The sequence below is a fragment of the Schistocerca cancellata genome, chromosome 6 (assembly GCF_023864275.1).
Source record: "Schistocerca cancellata isolate TAMUIC-IGC-003103 chromosome 6, iqSchCanc2.1, whole genome shotgun sequence".
NCBI classification, from domain to species: domain Eukaryota; kingdom Metazoa; phylum Arthropoda; class Insecta; order Orthoptera; family Acrididae; genus Schistocerca; species Schistocerca cancellata.
Genome location: NC_064631.1, coordinates 486,869,930 through 486,890,107, shown reverse-complemented (window position 1 = coordinate 486,890,107; position 20,178 = coordinate 486,869,930). Strand labels below are relative to the sequence as shown.

At 38.1% G+C, this 20,178-nt stretch overlaps 1 protein-coding gene across 1 annotated transcript in view; it reads right to left on the bottom strand.

Moving 5' to 3' along the window:
* Nucleotides 1-20,178, bottom strand: part of LOC126088399 (dynein intermediate chain 2, ciliary) — a 259,102-nt gene that overhangs the window by 132,639 nt on the left and 106,285 nt on the right. Inside the window, exon 5 of the mRNA XM_049906538.1 lies at nt 15,044-15,320. Coding sequence (XP_049762495.1) covers nt 15,044-15,320 — 277 coding nt within the window. The remainder of the gene's footprint in view (nt 1-15,043; nt 15,321-20,178) is intronic.

Genomic DNA, 20,178 nt, shown 5'->3' with positions numbered 1-20,178 from the left:
ATATGGCAGGTATGGCATCTTTTTCCCCTCTTCTGGTTCTTCTTCTGGATCCTGTGGCTGACTGGCAGGTCAAAGTGCCCTCTGGATGTCTCTAGAGGAAAACCTATTTTTGCTGAACACAGATTGTATGTGTTCTATTTCCAATGCCAAACTGTCAGCATCTAACAGAATATGTGCCCTGTGGACCAGAGTTTTGAGCACTCTGTTCTTCTGTGCTGGATGGTGGCTGCTATCAGCTTGCAGGTATAAGTCAGTGTGTGTAGGTTTGCGCTACACACTGTGCCAAAATGTGCCATCTGCCTTCCTCTTGATTAGCTCATCCAGGAATGGGATTGTCCATCCTTCTCCAGTTCCACTGTGAATTTTATATTTGGGTGGCATGAATTCAGATGTTCCAGAAAATCATCTAGCTTCTCCCCGCCATGAGGCCAGATGACAAAGGTATCAGCCATATACCTGAAAAAGCACTTGTGTTGATATGTGGCCGATGTAAGTGCCTTCTCTTCAAACCTTTCCATAAACAGGACGACCACCACTGGCAATAGAGGACTGCCCATCGCCGTATCTTCTGTTTGCTGGTAACTGGACTGGTTACAGAACGCCCAGCAATAAATAGATGTGGAGAGCAAGGAAACAGCCACGTAACAGAGCACTAGACATTACACAATGGCTTTGACACATCTCAGATAATGAACACGAACCCAGAGGATGGCCAAGCTGGGTGTGGATGGCAGTCAAAACACCGGCAACCAGAAAGGACCATTGGAGACACGCATGGTGGGCACGGACCATGGACAGAACACTCAGCATGGCAAGGACCAATTATGGAGCACCCAGCACGATCCAGACATAAATACTGGACTCAACCCACCCAAGGACCACTCTCGGTAGCACCTGAAGAAGAGAGTGAGTTATGCCATCAAAATGTCATGCGAGAATGACACGAACATTCAGCACAGATCCTGATTATTCAACATGTCAACAGATTACCAGGAAAGGCTGAAGAATTCCATGAAGTATATTGTTCACATACCTCTCAGAATATATTGTTTTGTGGAAAAAGAATGGTCACCACAGTCCTGTTTTCATATCATGCACAGGTTGTTGATGTAATTTATGAGGATTTTCAGAGCTCCAACATTGATTGTTCTAAGAATTTATGTACCCTTATATATGTAGCCATATTTCCTAGAAAAAAAAAAGCATCTCAGGATTAGGTTCCCCATCATGCACGAACTGTAACAGCTAGTTGCAATAACAATATCAAGCAACAGTATCTTGGTTGGGTTGGGTTATTTGGGGGAGGAGACCAGACAGCGAGGTCATCGGTCTCATCGGATTAGGGAAGGATGGTGAAGGAAGTGTGCTAGCCACTGCGCCACCTTGCTCGGTCAACATTATCTGGGTTCCTCAGTTGATGCACTATCAGTAGTTTGTATGGTCTCAATTTCAGTTTGTGCACAGCTCTGCAAACAGATGCTCTTGACACACCAGTCTGATGTGCCAAATGGCATAGTGATTTTCTTGGTCTTCTTTCCAAGGCCTCCCCTATCTTGTCTAATTTATTTTTGGTCAAAACACTAGGTTCTCTAGGCTTACATTTGTCTAACACAGATAAAGTTTCTTGAAATTTCTTCACTAATCTGTGTATTGTTCGATCACTGGGAACACGCACATTGGGAAATTTTTGTACAAATACAAGCCGACATTCCACATATGATTATGCTTTTGTGTTATTCAACACAAGAAAAACTCATTGATCCTTCGTGTATACCATACCAAATGGAAACTCAACAGGAAACTCAAAATAAATCACTCAAACACTCAGTCACAAAGTACAGAAGACATGCATAGTGTTTCTGTCTGAGGACTGGACCCAGCGACATATGGGCAGGGAAACCCCAGACTTGCAACAATATTTGAAGCGATTAGACTACACAAAAAACTCAAAAGAAAACACCAATACACTCTGTTGCACAGCATAGGGGATACATGCAAAGTATTTGTGTCTGAGAACTATATAGAGTGACAACCAGCAGTGTGTTGATGGACAGTTTGTCAGCACTGACAACGCCAACACGTTTGATTGCTAAATATTGTCTCCTCTGGACGCTATCAGCATTTTTCATGATAACAATGCCTGCAGCTTTTACTGAATTCCATTCTAACTTTTTTGTTACAAAGTGTGGTACATTATCACTTTTAACTTCATATTTACGAATGGAATTTTTGTCAGCTTGAGCACTACTTGAAACACCCTCATAGCCAGAAGAATTACAAACTTTTAGAGAAGTAAATAACTCTGTGGTCACCTTACGGAAGAATGTCTGTTGGTGGCATCAATGTCTGTAGACATAAATATAGTGCATCTGTCCTTTGTTGTTAATGAGTGGGTCCAGTGCCAGTATGAGGAAGTATTCATTGAATTTGGTGGACAATGATTCCATTGAGAGCTCATTTCTGACAGATATTTTCTGGCAACTCATATCATTATTTTTGTTTCATTATTATCTAATAATGGTCCAGTTTTTTCCCCTTATCCTTGGAAAGTTTTATTTTTGTACACAATGCACATTTCCCTTTTTGAATGGCATACTGGAGGATTTTACACTTCTGGTGGTAATGGATTTTCATCTCTTGACTACTGCCTGTCCTTTGAATTACATCTACATCTACATGATTACTCTGCTATTCACAATTAAGTGCCTGGCAGAGGGTTCATTGAATCACTTTTAAGCTACTTCTCTATCATTCCACTCTTGAACAGTGAGTGAGAAAAAGGAACACTTAAATTTTTCCATGTGAGCTTTGATTCCTCTTACTTTATTATGACATCATTTCTCCCTATGTACGTGGGCACCAACAAAGTATTATCACATTCTGAAGAGAACTTTTTAAATGTCCTCCATCAAACCTATCTAAAGCAGATCACACACCACCTAGCAATACTCCAGAAGAGACCAGACAAGTGTAATGTAAGCAGTCTCTTTAGTAGACTGGTAACATTTTCTACATGTTCTGCAAATATGTCTCAGGCTTTGGTTTGCTTTCCCCACAACGTTATCTATGTGGCAGTTACAATTTAGATTATTTGTAACTGCATTTCCTATATATTTAGTTGAGTTTACAACCTTTAGGTTTGTCTGATTTTTCATATAACTGAAACCCAAATTATGTAAATATAGGTGTCCCACAGGGTAGTGTCCTTGGCCCAGTACTATTCCTCATTTACATAAACGACTTCCCACAGAGCATCAAGCATGGACAAACAATATTGTTTGCAGATGACTCAAATGTTCTAATCAGTGACAAATCACCAGATGCACTAAAAGAAAAAGCCAAACAAACACTAAACAGTGTACGTGAGTGGGCATCCAATAATAAACTAACACTAAATCTTAAAAAAACAAATGCTGTTAACTTCTATGTCTGCAAAAAACCACACTATAACAACTTTAAGTTAAACAATGAAACTATAGAATGTGTAGACTACACAAAATTTCTTGGTATGCATGTTGACAGTCAGTTAAAGTGGGAAGAACATATTGAAATACTTAGTAACAGAATCGCTACAGCATGCTATGCTCTGAGAATTCTGACTGCAGTTTGTGATACTATATGTGTCAGATCTGTATATTTTTCTTATATCCACTCTGTTATTACCTATAGAATAATATTTTGGGGAGTCAACAGTAAAAATATTCAAACAGTTTTCAAATTACAGGAAAGAGCAATTCGTATAATAACCAAGAGTGGCAGTAGGGCTCACTGCCTTGAACATTTCCAAAAGCTGGAAATCCTTACTGTCCCCTGTGAATACATTTTTCAAAGTGTTATGTATGTAAAAAAAAATATTGACTGCTATATGAAAAATTCTTTAGTACACAGCTATGAAACTAGAAACCAATACAATCTGCATCTAGATAGGAAAAATAAAGTTAAAACTCAGCAGAGCTTGTTGTACAATGCTGTTAAATTATATAATAAATTACCCCAAAAAATAAAAGATATTGACACAATCGGACAGTTCAAAACAAAACTAAAAATTTTTTTATTAAATAAAAGTTATTACGCAGTAATGTACTATCTGAATTAAAACATGTAGTGTAATTAAAGTAGCCTGCATTGTAATACACGAGGAAATAATTATAATATGAAATCAAAATTGTACAGTACTATAAGAAAATTACAAATTACACAAGGATATAAAACTAATTTAAGATACCTCAAAAATGTGTGTAAATACAAATTTTATGTGTATAATTGTAGGTATATTGTATTGTATATGATTTTGCTGACGAAATCCACACAATGTAAATTGTTACATGGATTAATAAAGAAATCAATCAATCAAATGTAGTGGATTCTTTTTGGTGCTCGTGTAGATGACTTCACACTTTTCTTGCTTTTTGCACCATACATATATCTTGTGCGAATCATTTTGATCATGTGATGACTTTACATGATAGTGAATGACAGCATCACTTTCAAACAATCTAAGAGGACTGCTCAGACTGTCACCTAGTTCGTTTTGAAGATCAGGAACAACTGAGGGCCTACAAGACTTCCTAGAGGAATGCCAGATATTACTTTTGTTTAACTTGGTGACTTTTTCTCAATTATTATGAACTGCAACATTTCTGGCAGGAAATAGTGAATCCAGTCACATGAATCCAGTCACCCAACTGGGCAATACTTCATGGCCGGGCACACAGTTTAATTAAAAGTCACTTGTGAGGAACAGTTTCAAGAGCCTGTTGGGAATGTAAAAATATGGAATCAATTTGACATTCCTGTTGATAACAGTCAGTACTTCTTGAGAATAAAGAGCTAATTGTGTTTCACAAGAATTGCATTTTCTGTATCCATATTAGCTATCTGTCAATAAATCGTTTTCTTCAAGGTGATTCATACTGTTTGAGGACAGTATATGTTCCAAATTCCTACTGTAAATTTGAATTACTGATATGGATCTGTAATTCATTGGATTAATCCTATCCCCTTTTTTGATTAGTGGTGTGTGTGACTTGTGCAACTTTCCAGTCTTTGTGTGCAGATCTTTCTATGAGGGAACAGTGGTATATGATTTTTAAGTATGGAACTATTTTATCAGAATACTCTGAAAGGAACCTGACTGGTATATATTCTGGACCGGAAGCCTTGCTTGTCTTAAGTGTTTTAAGCTGCTTCACTATACCAAGGATATCTATTTCTACGTTACTCATGTTGGCAGTTGTTCTTGATTCAAATTCTGGATTATTTACTTGTCTCCTTTTGTGAAGGCGTTTCAGAAAGCTGTATTTAATAACTCTGCTTTAGTGCAGTGATGGTATTGATTGCCTCTTGCTACTGGTGTACTTTATTTATAATCAGTATCTCCTTGGGTTTTCTGCTAGATTTTGAAACAGAGTTTTATTGTGGAAACTATTAAAAGCATCTTGCATTGAAGTACGCACTAAATTTCGAGCTTCTGCAAAACTTTGCAAGTCTTGGGAATTTTGCATTCTTTTAAATTGGCATGCTTTTTCATTGCTTCTGCAACAGCATTCTGACCTATTTTGTGAACCATGGTGGAGCAGTACCATCTTTTAATAATTTGTTTGGTATATATATTTCATTGCCAGTGATACTACTTCTTTGAATTTAAAGCACGTCTGATCCAGACTTCCACAGTCACATTGGAAGGAGTGGAGACTGAGGAAGGTGTCAAGCAAATTTTTATCTGCTTTTTTAAATGGATGTATTTTGCATTTTTTTGTTGAGTTTGGATGTTATGGTATTCAATCTAGCTACAACAACCTTGTGGTCACTAATCATTGTATCTGTCATGAAGCTCATTATTTGATCAGGATTATTTGTCGCTAAGAGGTCAAGTACATTTTCGCAACCATTTAGATTTCAAGTGGGCCCCTGAACTAGTTGTCCAAAATAATTTTCTGAGAAAACATTCAGAACAGTTTTGGATTATGTTTTATGACTACTACCGACTTTTAACATGTATTTTTGCCAACATATCATGGGTTGGTAGAAGACTCCACCAACTACAGCTGTACCTATTTGTAATGACACCCAAGTTTTCTTTGAACTAGTCAACAGCTGTATCATCTGAGTCAGGAGGTCAATAAAAGGAATCAATAACTAATTTATTCCAGTTGTCAAGTATAACCTCCACCCATACTATTTCATAGGAACTACCCATTTCAATTTCACTACAGGTTTAAACTATTTCTGACAACAATACATACTCCACCATCTAAACACAGTTACGCTCTTTGCAAAAATTGTGCCTGAACTGATCTCCGACTTTAGTCAGTTTTCCCTACCTATAACAATTTGAGATTCAGTACTCTCTGTTATCGCTTAGAGCTCTGGTTCTTTTCCAACACAGCTACAACAGTTTACAACTGCAATATTGATTGCTCCTAAGTCTATCCTCCTCCTGTAACTGTAGTGTATCCTTTGCAACTGAAGCCCTTTCTGCACTTTCCCAAGACCCTCCAACCTAAAAAACCACCCAGTCTCCTCGACATAGACCCTGTTATCCATGTAGCTATTTCCTCAATGTAGTGAGCTCTTGACCTATTTAGCAGAATTCTCTGTCCTTAGTAGGAAAAACTCTAATTTCTAAGTTCTGTGGAAGTGAGTTTAAAAAAAAGTTTAATTTTCCATCTGTACTATCTCCTTCATACATTTGTTCCCAATATTATTTCTGTAACTTCTCTCTAAAGACTGTAATTGAATCATTGTTTGTGACTCTGTGTTACAATTCTTCCCTTCTATAGTCTAAACCAAACTAGTCAGTATATTTTATTGACAATATTTGACTGACATGGTTAGACAAAAAGTTACCTATTGCTTTTAAATCTGCACCACAGAAGTTGTCTGGGGATAGAAACAAATGGCCAACAGCTGTTGCACTACACCAGTGAGCCAAAACATTATGGCCCTCTCCCACAATAGATGAATGCCACCTACTGGTGTTGAGGGCACATGGTACAGTAAGTGGAGCAGAGATAAATGGGGAATCACTTAAGTGATGACACAGGCTGCAAATGGCGAATTTCACTGACATCAATGACTTTGACAAAGGTCAGATTGTTACAGCCCAGTGCCTAGAAAAGAACATCTCCTAAATGACAAATAAATGGATAGTGAAAAATACCAAACCCACTCTGTCAACTGATATTTCGTTTTTAGGGATAAATATGTAAGTGGTTCTGAAAATCAAAATCTGACTATTTACCATCAAAACATATGTAGCCTGAGCAACAAGATTAATGAACTCTTAATTAATATCCAGGAGCCACAAGGTATAGACTGTGCCCATGTTCTGTGCTTTAGTGAGCACCATGTTATGTCAGATATTGAAAAACTTGCTATAGATAATTACTGCTTAGCAACATCTTACTGTAGAAAATTCATAGAAAAAGGTCGAGTAGTGATCTATGTCAAAAACAGAAACACATTTAGTGTAATTCATGAGCAGAATTTTTGTATAGATCAACAGTTTGAAGTGTGTGCCATAAAGCTGGCTTTAAATAATTCTTATATAGCAGTAGTAGCTTTATACAGGGCACCTTCAGGTAACTTAAGTATTTTTTTGAAACAGTTTGATGCACTCTTAACATACATATTTAAACTCAGTAGAGAGGTCACAGTTGTTGGAGACTTCAATGCAAATTTCCTAACGAACTGCAGAGACAGAATAGACATTGAGAACTTGATGTCCTCATATAATCTCGCTTCTATTGTAAATTTTCCCACCAGAATAACTTCACGAACAAAATCATTAACTGATAATGTATTTACTGACATAACCAAGATTGATGATATAGCTGTCAGGCAAGTCCTGAATGGTCTCTCTGGCCCTGACGGACAAAGACTCACCATTAACAATTCAAATATTTGTGAGATTAATAGTGGTCCCAACTGGAAAATTACTTGGAAATCTACTGATGAAACTATTGAGATCTTTAAATCACATCTCCAAAACGTAGACTGGGGTCCAGTATATAATGTAGAAAATGTCAATTCCAAATACAACCTTTTCAGTAATGAAGTGGCTCTAGTATTTGAAAGTACCTTCCCATAAAGAATATATAAAACCCATACTAAAAAATCCACCAACAAGCCTTGGATTACCACTGGAATTAGGATTTCATGCAAAAGAAAGAGAGAGTTGTACATTGCCTCAAAAAAATCAGATGTTCCTAACCTTTTAAATAACTATAAAAAATACTGTAAGATACTGAATAAAGTCATTCAGAAATCAAAAAGTATGTATCTGGGCTCAAAAATTAATAACTCCACTAATAAAATCAAAACTATATGGGAAGTGATATGAAATGAGACTGGTGCAAATTATCCCAACAAGACCCAAAATATTGCTCTTTTAACAATGAAGGTAAGCTAGTTTAAAATCAAGATACTGTAGCTAAAATCTTTAATGAGCACTTTTTAACTGTTGCCGAGAAAACAGCATGCAAAGGCTCTTCAGAAAAGGCAATAAAAACTCTGAAAAAACTTTTCCCTAACTCTACAGACATGATAGGTATGGCCCCATAACTGTGCAAGAAGTAAGAAAAACCATAGTTTCTCTAAAAAGTAAAAATTCATTGGGTGTAGACAATACTTCCAGCAAACTGCTAAAAGCCAGCTGTAACCAACTCTATAAAGTTCTAGCTCATATATTCGATGCCTCTCTAAATCAAGGTATCTTCCCTGACAGAATGAAGTATGTTACTGTGAAGCCGGTTGCGTAAGTAGGTGTGTACCCACGCAAACACAGTTAGAAATCGGAAACTAATGGAGTCTGAACTCAAGTTTCTTTTTTATTTCTCTCACATATAACAGGTTGTCAAGTAAGAGAATACATAAAAGAGAATCAACAACAAAGAGTAAAAAGGTAGGTATGAGAATCACAGTCGACGGCTCTCTTCTCTGTGACTCCCATGCGAAATGTGGAGAATGATCTCTGTGGTTGGCACGAATTTTACGCGTCGGCTGCGATCGACATGTGCGGTAGTCGCCACATGAGCCCCCTTGGTGAGAGCGGAGCTCGGATGTTCCTCTCTGTAGCGGGCAGGGAAATGCACTTGTCTGCCAGAACGTGTGGTGCATCGAGGCTGCTGCTTTACTGACTGCGGAGGTAGCGGAGTGGGGTTCTGCATCGTTGTCTTGTGCTGATCGCTGCGCGACACTGACATCGCCGGAGTGTCTTGAAGTATATAAGCAGGTTTCACTCTACTTAGCAATATGGTGGCTTGTTTCCCATTCAGTACTATGTCTAGGGTGTGTGCATCTCTGCGTATCACGCGATGAGGTCCAGTGTATGGCGGTTGTAGCGGTGGTTTGACGGCATCTGTGCGTAACAATACATGTGTGCAAGTTTTTAAATCGTTGTGTTACTGGGGCTCCGTGTCTGGATGCTTTTGCAGGTTTGATTTTCTTGATCGTTGCTCTCAATCCTTGTAAATATTCTGACCGGTCATCTGCATTCGGTACCCCTAAGTCGTCAGCGAACTCTCCAGGCAAACGTATTGTTTCTCCGTAGACCAAATCTGCCGGGGAGGCGTCCATATCAGGTTTAAAGATCATCCTAAGACCTAACAGTACAATGGGTAATGCTTCCATCCATTTAGTACCATGGCACATGAGGGCTGCTTTTAAGGTACAGTGCCATCTTTCTAACATCCCGTTGCTTGCCGGATGGTAGGCGGTGGTGTGGTGATGGCAGTATCCGCAGAATCTATTCTTGGCCATACAAATGTTTTGGTCACCAGTCTGGTAGCTGCTTGAACACCGGGGTGACAAATGCTGTGGAGACAATCAAACACTCTTCTGCGATTGGAACGTAAGGGCGTGATTGACCATGTTGTACATCACACTGTAGTCGTACGTCTTACCCGGGCACGTCAACTAGCTGTAACTCCAACACCATGTTGTCGTCACTCAACAGGGCATTTAGCTCATCATCTTCCTGCTGGGCTTGCGCTAGTTCTGCCATAGTTACAGGCTGTGTTATACTGGATACTCAGTACAAACAATCAGCTATCACGTTAGTTAAACCTGAGCTGTGGCGTAAGTCTGTGGTGAATTGGCTTATGAACTCCAATTGAGAATACTGCCTTGGAGAGCATTTGTCACTGTTCTTGTTGAATGCGTAAGTCAAGGGCTTATGATCGGTAAAAATTGAGAAATCACCAGCTTCGACTTGTGGTCTGAAGTGTTTGATCACTAACTATATAGCCAAAAGTTCTCTATCATAAGCACTCCAGTGTTGTTGTGCTGGTGACAACTTGTGCGAATAGTATGCCAAAGGTTGCCATGCACCATCTACCAATTGTTGCAGGGCTGCACCAACACCAAACTGGCTAGCGTCCACCACCAGTGCCAAAGGTGCTTCTAGTTTAGGGTGTGCCAGTAGTGCGGCCTGAACCAGGCTCTGACGTGTCACTTCGAATGCTGCATCAGATTCCTCATTCCATTGTATGGTTGCATTGCTGTGAACCTTTGAGCCAGCTAATAACGCGTTTAACGGTGCCTGCTGTTCAGGTGTCCGTGGTAGATGCCTTCTGTAAAAATTTAACATGCCTAGGTATCTTCTTAATTCTTTGACCGTAGTAGGCTTGGGCATGTGTAGAATAGCCTCAACTTTTCCAGGTGACGGTGCTGAACCTGTAGCGGATATGCGATGACCTAGAAATTCCACTTCAGGTTGGACAAACAGGCATTTCGCTGTATTTAACACTATTCCAAACTTCTATAAGCGTTGGAGTACTTCTTTTAAATGCTGCTTGTGTTGTTCATTGTTTGCGGAATATATGAGAACATCATCCAGGTAGGCAAAACAGAAGGGGAATCCTCGTAATACAGAATCCAGAAAACGTTGCCATGTCTGTGCGGCATTTCGCAGGCCAAATGTCATGAAATTACTTTCAAACAATCCAAAGTGTGTTATTATGGCGGTCTTTGGTACGTCTTCTGGCGCTACAGGAATTTGTGTATAGGCCTTTGCGCAATCTAGCACACTAAAGACTGTGGCACCATGCATTGTGTGATTGTAGTCCCTTAACAAAAGTACAGGATAACGATCCGGAATAGTTCTGGTGTTCAGTGCTCTGTAGTCGCCACATGGACGCCAGAATCCACTTTTTTTTTGGTACGAGGTGTAAGGCCGACGTCCATGGACTGGATGACGGGTGTATAATTCCTTCTTTAAGCATTAGCTCAAATTCCGCTTTAGCTATAGCGAGGCGTTCCGGTGCTAGTCTCCTAGGTCAACATGACACAGGCGGGCCGTCCGCGGTATTTATGTAGTGTACTGTATCATGTAACACTTTCTGTTGTGCTCCTGGCAGTTTCGTTAATTCAGGAAAATCCGCTAGGATTGTGCGGTACTCTGCGTCTGCCATTTGAATTAACTTAATACTGGTACAATCTGTGTCATGATAATAACAAGCCATTGATAGGTTGGTGAGACTGTCTATCAGGCGAGCATTGGACAAGTCTGGCAAAAGTCTGAAGTGTGATAAGAAATCAGCTCCTAGTATTGCTTCTGTGACGTCTGCTACCGTGAAATTCCATTTAAAATCTCTACGGAGTCTCAAGTTCAGATTCTCTTGTTGTAATCCGTATGTTGAAATCTGCAAATTGTTGGCGGCAGATAAGTTAAATGCAGTGCGCAGCCGGCAACAATGCAAGGACTGTCTTGGTAGTATACTGAGGTCTGAACCGGTGTCGATTAAAAATTTCCTGCCTGACGCACAATCTGTTATAAAAAGGCGTCGAGATGCAGGAAGGTCTACTGCCACTTTCTGCTCTGATTTGGAGAACGAGCATGGGCTAATGCATTTACGTGCTTGCTCTCCATACCGACTATGATACCAACAAATGGTCTGTCTGTTCTCAGTTGTAGACTGTGATGCAGAACGACTTCCATAACGTCATCGGCTATGGCTTCTCTGATTGACAATGATGCCATTTGACATTAGTTTCGAGAGCTGTGTGAATAGGAGATCGACCTTGGTGGTTAGTGCATTGTAATCTGCCCGAGACACCGTAGTAGATGCAGCTGCTACACTGACAGGTATGTCTACAACACTGACCTGTGTGTTCGGCATGATCGCTTCCAGTATGAGGTCGGCGAGTTCTGCTACCGTGTCCAGTGACATCTTGTTCTGCATGGCGATGACTGCTTTTACCTGTGGTGGCAGGCGGGAACTGCGAAGGTTTCTGGTCAACGATTTCTTCTTGCATCAATACTTGCCGGATTCCATCTTTTTGAGAAACAGCTAGGTGTCATATCAGTTCAGTCTTTAACCGTTCATATGCATTCTCTGTCGGAGGAGCTGTTATGATGTCCTGAACTTCAGTTGCATAACGATGTTCGAGTTGGCTTACTACAAGGGAAAACTTAGTTGTTTCTGCAGTTATTCCCGCGTACGTGAAACTCGCTTCCACCTGTGTGAACCACAGCATTGGGTTGTGTGGCCAAAAGGGTGGTAAGCGAACCACTAGTCTTGATACTGCTGGCGTGTCCATATCCGTATCTGCTGTTTGTTTTGCAGTCGGGGTCACCAATGTTGCGAAAGTAGGTGTGTACCCACCCAAACACAGTTAGAAAGTGGAAACTAACGGAGTCTGAACTCAAGTTTCTTTTTTATTTCTCTCACATATAACAGATTGTCAAGTAAGAGAATACATAAAAGAGAATCAACAACAAAGAGTAAAAAGGTAAGTATGAGAATCACAGTAGACAGCTCTCTTCTCTGTGACTCCCATGCGAACTGTGGAGAATGATATCTGTGGTTGGCGCGAATTTTATGCGTCGGCTGCAATCGACATGTGCGGTAGTCGCCACAAGCCCCTCTACGAAAAAAGGTGATCCCACAGATGTTTCCAACTATCGTCCTAACTCTCTTGTAACAGTATTTTCTAAAGTTTGTTGTCAATCACCTTAAAAAATTTGCATTAATTAGTAAACAACAATTTGGTTTCAGATCAGGTATATCAACAACCAAAGCAATTTACGCACTTACAAATGACATTTTAAAATGCCTTGACAAGAAAAAATTACCTGTTGACTTATTATGTGACCTGACTAAGGCTTTCAACTGTGATGATCACAGAATACTTTTAGGAAAAGCAGCCCAATATGGAATCCGTGGACAAATGGGGAACTGGCTCAGATCATATTTAGAAGACAGACAACAAAAATAGTATTAGATGTTAACAATCTACAAGTAGGAAAGGTAGAGTCTGACTGGGGAACAGTACATCATGGAGTTCCACAAGGGACAGTCCTTGCTACCCTTCTATTTATCATATATGTTAATGACCTACCACTGTCCTCAAACAATATCACAATGTTTGCAGATGACACAAGTATAGTGACAACCAGCAAAACTTCCACTGGCATACAGTTAAATGCCAACCAAGAACTTGAAAATGCTCTGAATTGATTCACAGCAAATTCTCTACCAATAAACCTCAGTAAAACAAATTACATGCAGTTCCAATCCAGTTACAGAAGCCCCGAAGAGATTAACATTGCACATGAGAGCCAACAGTTAGAGAGCGTTCAGTGCACAAAGTTCCTAGGCATTCACATAGATAACTGGCTCAACTGGCAATACCACATACTGAAAACCCTAAAAAAAGCTTAGCTCAGCAACATTTGCCATACAAATAATCTCCAAAACTGGAGACATCAATGTATCAAAGTCTGAATATTTTGGCTACTTTCATTCAGTGATGTGCTATGGAATAATCTTTTGGGGCAACTCACCTCTTCCAAAAAAATTTTTGTAAGCCAGAAAAAAGTAGTCCGAATTATATGTAGTGTTCCTCCAAGAACCTCATGCCACAATCTTTTTAAACAGTTAGGTATATTAACCACTACCTTACAATATCTTCTCTCACTCACGGCTTTCACACTTCTCAATTCCTCTGCATATGAAACAAATGAGGCTTACCATCATTATGAGACAAGACGGAAAGGTGATATGCACTGTGAATGGAAAAAATCTGTCTCTGGTACAAAAAGGGGTAAAGTATGCAAGTACAAAAATCTTTAACGCATTCCCGAGTAATATAAAGTGTCTAAAAGAAAAGAAAACACTATATAAAAAAAAAAAAAAAAAGGTAAAGGAATTCCTACTTGAAAAATGCCAGTAATTCAGATTATTTCCTTTGTCATTGTATCTGTATTGGTTTTCTTATCACTACTGTATTTTTGTATTGTATTGTTTATTATCTCTATTATATTATTGTATTGTACCAGTTTTGAATCATTCATCTACCGTGTATAATATACCAGTATGTATTGTATTGTCTGATATCTATATTGTATCTGCTTTGACTCGTTCCACATCTATGCGTAATCATGCCATACTGGATCCATGGAATATGTATCTCAAATAAAAAAATAAAGCCAATATTTCTTTCCTTCATTCGCAAATGAAACAAGAAATGGAATGACTAGTAGTGGTACAAGGCACCCTCCAACATGTGCCATATGATGTAGACAGATTTATAATGGGTTACTATGTGGAGAAAAGAAAAACTGCCATAAATATCCAATCAGCTCCTAATAAGATTTGAAAGTTGTGCAAAGATTGGCATGTTGCTTTAAATGTACAAAATCCAGGAGAAAACAGGAAATATTTCTAAGTCTGCGTCTTAGGTAAGTTTTTGTAATTCAAGATTAAGCATAATAGTTAACTTCTGAGAAAAGGTGCCTTGTACACAATAATTTATTCATTAAAAGAAGGAAAAACCTTGAAGGTGGAAGAAGAAGGTAAAATAATGTAGGGAAGGAATTAGCATTGATGAGATGGTTGAGACACATCTAATCCACAATTATAAGTGTTGCTTACATTGTGTAGTAGAAACTGCTGAAGAATAAGGACTAACATTTGTATAGTAGAGACTGATGAAAAATAAGGACTAACATCTGCTCAAACACAATTTATGAAAGATTTTGTACATATAATTTACAAATGGATTAATAAAATGAATGAATGCCAGAAAATATTTTTACCTTGTGCTATTTCATCAAATGTGTTCTGATTGACCATTCTTTCCAGTATCTTCACAGCCATTAGCATTCGGCTGTTTACATCCAGCACTTGAACCTCCTTCTTTTTTGTTTCTTCTTTCTTCATAGCTCCAGATGTTGCAGGTTTCTCTTTCTTGTCCTTATCTTTTTCACGCTGTTGTGTTAAGAAATCTTCATGATATGCATCATATATAACCCACTGTGTTACTTGTTCAGAAAACTTTGCACGTGGTGGAGGTATTGTTTGCGTATCCACATCCTAATAATAACAGTACCCAATTACATAAAAATTACTCATTATTATTAGGCAAACAGGGATCAAGAGATAGATGTCCCACATAAATTAAACTTTGTAGTTACGCAAGTAAAGACTTAAACAATACAACAATTTCTTTTTTCTTCTTTTTTGGGTGTTAGTGCCACATCATATTTTTCTCAATATTTGGGGAATGACAACAAACAATAATTTTGACCATCAATGGTCCAAATGAATGTGATACATCGCCAATGCCCACTGTTGCTGGGAGTTACAAAAGCCTTTATACATCTCTCTTGGAAATTCTATTTATTTGTGCAGCTTGTACTTTTTAAATGAGAGTGAATGACTTAAGGGGGAAGGTTTAAAAAGGACACACAGAAAAAAAGAGGCTTGGGATTTAAAATCTCTGGGGTAATAAGGGCATTAGAAATTGAGCACAAGTTCAAAGAAAACATTTGTGGAGAATGAAATCAGCCATGTTCTTTTAAAGCATTCATCACAGCAGGGAACTCTATTTCAGGAAAACCACAGAAAACCTAAACCTGGAAAAATGGAATGGGGTTTGAAGCCCATGCCTCCTGACCATAAATGAAGTTCTCTTAAACACTGTGCCACCTCACTTGGGGGTTTCAGCTGCACCTGAACTAAAATATAGAAAAAAGCTATAAACATCAATAATTTTGAAATAGATCTGGAACTTCAGTAGTTATTGAATAATGGTTCCTTCATTATTTGACAGGTTTATGTATAGCATGTTTTAAAAAATTATAATCATTAGCAATTTTTTCCTCTTAATATCACTTTTATGTGTATTCCAACCATTCATTCAGCAACCAGTTCATTTATTCACAAAATATTACATATCCAATAGTGTCTTTGCGAAAATTTGAAAATTACAGTGTAAACAAGAGACAGGGTATAACATTATATTGAATTTTTTTATCATTAGAGGCAAAAAATTATCTCAGTTGAATGAGAATGGTGGAGAATATTGGCGTTGACTGCTTCTAAGGAAACATACTGGCATTTGTACAATATTAACTGATGGATAGGGTTTGAACCTCAGTTCTGCTCAATATTAGCTCTACACCTTTAACACTGTGTGACTTCACTCAATACCACACAGACTAGGTTAAAACCTCTTGGTTTATATAAAGATTCTCTGACTAATTACTTTTATTGATGGAAATGCAACAGTTCCTAGGGGTTTCTCAAAGAGAAACTTTCTTCAGTTTCTTTTTAAATTTGATTTTGCTGTCTGTCAGACATTTTATATCATGGGATAGGTGACCAAAAATTTTTGTGGCAACATTGTGCACCCTTTTAGCCCTAAAGCCAACCTTAATGTGGAGTAATAAGTGTCATTTTTACTTTGACTATTGAAATTAGGTTTATCATTGTTCCTTTTGAACTGCAGTGGCTTGTTTACAAAAAACTTCATGAAGGAATAAATATATTGTGAACTCCTAAAACAGGTACCTATAAGATGGTATTATTCATAAAGTATGTATTCATAAAGTATGTATTTCTGAATGAAAATATGCCAATTATTAACTTACAGATCTGTTTCGTCCCAAGATTTGCAATGATTCAAAGTGCAAATGTGGCTGAAATTAGTTGTTTTGGGAGTTCCAAAATGTGTTTTTTGAGTTTAAACTCCCTTCAATATAGACCCCTAAATTTTTTTTAATTTTCTACCTTAGTTATTATTTCTTCACCATATGTTACACTTATCATTTCTGTAGTATCCCTGTCTCCCATCTACATCTGCATGACTACTTGATAATTCACACTTAAGTGCTTGGCCAAAGTTTCATCAAAACACCTTCAGAGTCTACCATTCAACACACAAGCAGTGTGCAGGAAATACAGACACTTAAATATTTCTGTGCAAGATCTGAGTTTTCTTATTTTATTATATTGGTCATTCCACTCCACACTAGTGGAAGTCAGGAAAATATTTTTGCACCTGGGGAAGAGAGTTGGTCATTGGAATTTCCTGAAAAAAAACAAAAGACTCCTGTTGTTTAATGGCTGCTCTCAACTCGCTTATCATATCTGTGATCCAATCTCCCCTATTTCTTGATAATATAAAATGAACCACTATTTTTTGAACTTATTCAGAGTCAATTGCCACTATTTGCACCATACAGATGTTATTGTTGTGGTCTTCAGTTCGAAGACTGGTTTGATGCAGCTCTCCATGCAAGCCTCTTCATCTTCAAGTAACTACTGCAACCTAAATCCATTTGAATCTGATTACGGTATTCCATCTCTTGGTCTCCCTCTGCGATTTTTACCCCCACACTTCTTTCCGTTACTAAATTGGTGACCCCTTGATGTCTCAGAATGTGTCCTATCAACTGATCCCTTCTTTTGGTCAAGTTGTTCCACAAATTTCTTGCCTCCCCAGTTCTACTCAGTACCTCCAGGTTAGTTACATGATCTACCCATCTCATCCTCAGTATTCTTCTGTAACACAACATTTCAAAAGCTTCTGTTTTCATCTTATCTAAATTATTTGTAGTCCATGTTTCACTTCCATACATGGATACACTCTAGACAAACACCTTCATAAAAGATTTCCTAACACTTAAGTCTATACTCAATGTTAACTAATATCTCTTCATGATTTGCTTTTCTTGCCATTGCCAGTCTACGTTTTATATCCTCTCTGCTTCAACCATCATCAGTTATTTTCTGTCCAAAATATAAGAAAATTTAACTACTTCATGTGTCTCTTTTCCTAATCTAATACCCTTAGCATCACCTGTTTTTATTCACATACATTCCATTATTGTTACTTTGGTTCCAAGTCCTTTGCTGCCTCCAACAGAATTATAGTGTCATTGGCAAACCTGAACTTTAATTCCTGCTCCAGTTTTTTCTTTGGTTTCCTTTACTGTTTGCTCAGTGTACAGATTTGATAACATCGGAGATAGGCTACAACCCTGTCTCATTCCCTTCTCAATTGCTGCTTCCCTTTTGTGCCCCTCAACTCTGATAACTGTCATCTGGTTTATGTACAAGTTGTTCCCCAAGTCCACAAATGCTATAAATGTAGATTTCCTTTTCTTTGAACTATCTTCTAAGATAAATTGTAGTGTCAGTATTGCCTCATGTGTTCTTACATTTCTCTGGAATCCAGACTGATCTCCCCCAGTCAGCTTCTACCAGTTTTTCCATTCTTCTGTAAAGAATAAGTGTTAGTATTTTGCAACCATGACTTATTAAACTGATAGTTCAGTAATATTTCCACCTGTCAGCACCTGCTTTCTTTGGAATTGTAATTATCACATTCTTCTTGAAGTCTGATAAATCAAAAATCCAATTGTACAACTGAGACGGTATTTCACAGGCATGTAATTTGATTATAAGTTGCTTGTGAGGGACTGTGTCAAAGGCCTTTTAGGAATTTAGAAATATGGTGTCAATTTGAAATCCCCTGTTGATAGCAATTATTACTTCAGATGAATAATATTTTCTGAATCAGTGATGACTATATGTCAACAGATCATTTTCTTTGAGGTAATTCATAATGTTCAAACAAGAGTACATGATGTCAGTGATATGAGTCTGCAATTCAGCAGATTATTTCTATTTCCTTTCTTGTGAACTTGTACAACTAGTGCAGCTTTCAGTCCCTTTGTTGAGTGAGTGCTTTTACATGATTGCTGATTATCATGCTCTGAAAGAAGCCTGGACTGGAGGACTTGCCTTTATTAGCTGATTTAAGTTTCTTCTCTACATCAAGTTACTCATGTTGGCAGCTGTTCTACATTAAAATTCTGTAGTACTTTCTTTGTCTTCCTTGAAGAAGGAATTTTGGAAAACCATATTAAGTGACTCCACCATTGTGGGACAATTGTTAGTAACATTAACATTGATACAGTGTAATGAAGGTATTGATTCGTCTTGCTGCTGGTGTAGTTTCATTGTGGTAACTATTAACAGCACCTCGCAATGGTGCCCATGCTAAATTCTGAGCTTCTGTAAAACGTTGCCAGGGGATTTTGCATTCTTTAAATCTGGCATTCTTTTCTTGTTGCTTCTGCAACAGTATTCTGAGCTATTTTATGTACCAAAGGGGATATTTTCGCCCTTATTTGGTATATAAATCTCAATTGTTGTCAGTACTGTTTCTTGGAATTCAGGCCACATCTGGCCTACACGTACATACTTAGTTTGGAGGGAATAGAGAGTGCCTCTTAGGGAGGCACCAAGCAGACTTTTATCTGCTTTTTTAAGTGTATAAATATTACATTTATTTTTGGTGTTTTTGGATGTTATGGTATTTTGTCTCACTACAATAACCTTGTAGTCACCAATCCCTGTTTCCATCAAGAATCTCACTATCTGCTCATGATTATTTGTTGCTAAGAGGTCAAGTATGTTACCACAACCATTTATGCTTTGAGTGGCTTCCTAAACTAACTGCTTGCAATAAGTTTTGGAGAAAGCATTTAGAACAATTTCAGATGATGTTTGATGGTGAAACTCAAGTTTTCTTTGAAGTTTGGGAGGGGGGAGGGGGGCATTTGTAAAGTGAACAAATTATTAATTTATTCTGGTTGTGAAGTATAACCTCACCCATACTAACTCCCATGAACTAACTACTTCAATTTCACTACAAGATAAACTACTTATAACAGCAACAAACATGTCACCACCAACTGTATTTAATCTATCCTTTGTGAAGACCGTTAGGTTGTAGGCAAAAAGTTTGGCTGAACTTATCTCTGGCTTTGTACAGTTTTCAGTACCTATAACAATCTGTTGTTGTTGTGGTCTTCAGTCCTGAGACTGGTTTGATGCATCTCTCCATGCTACTCTATCCTGTGCAAGCTGCTTCATCTCC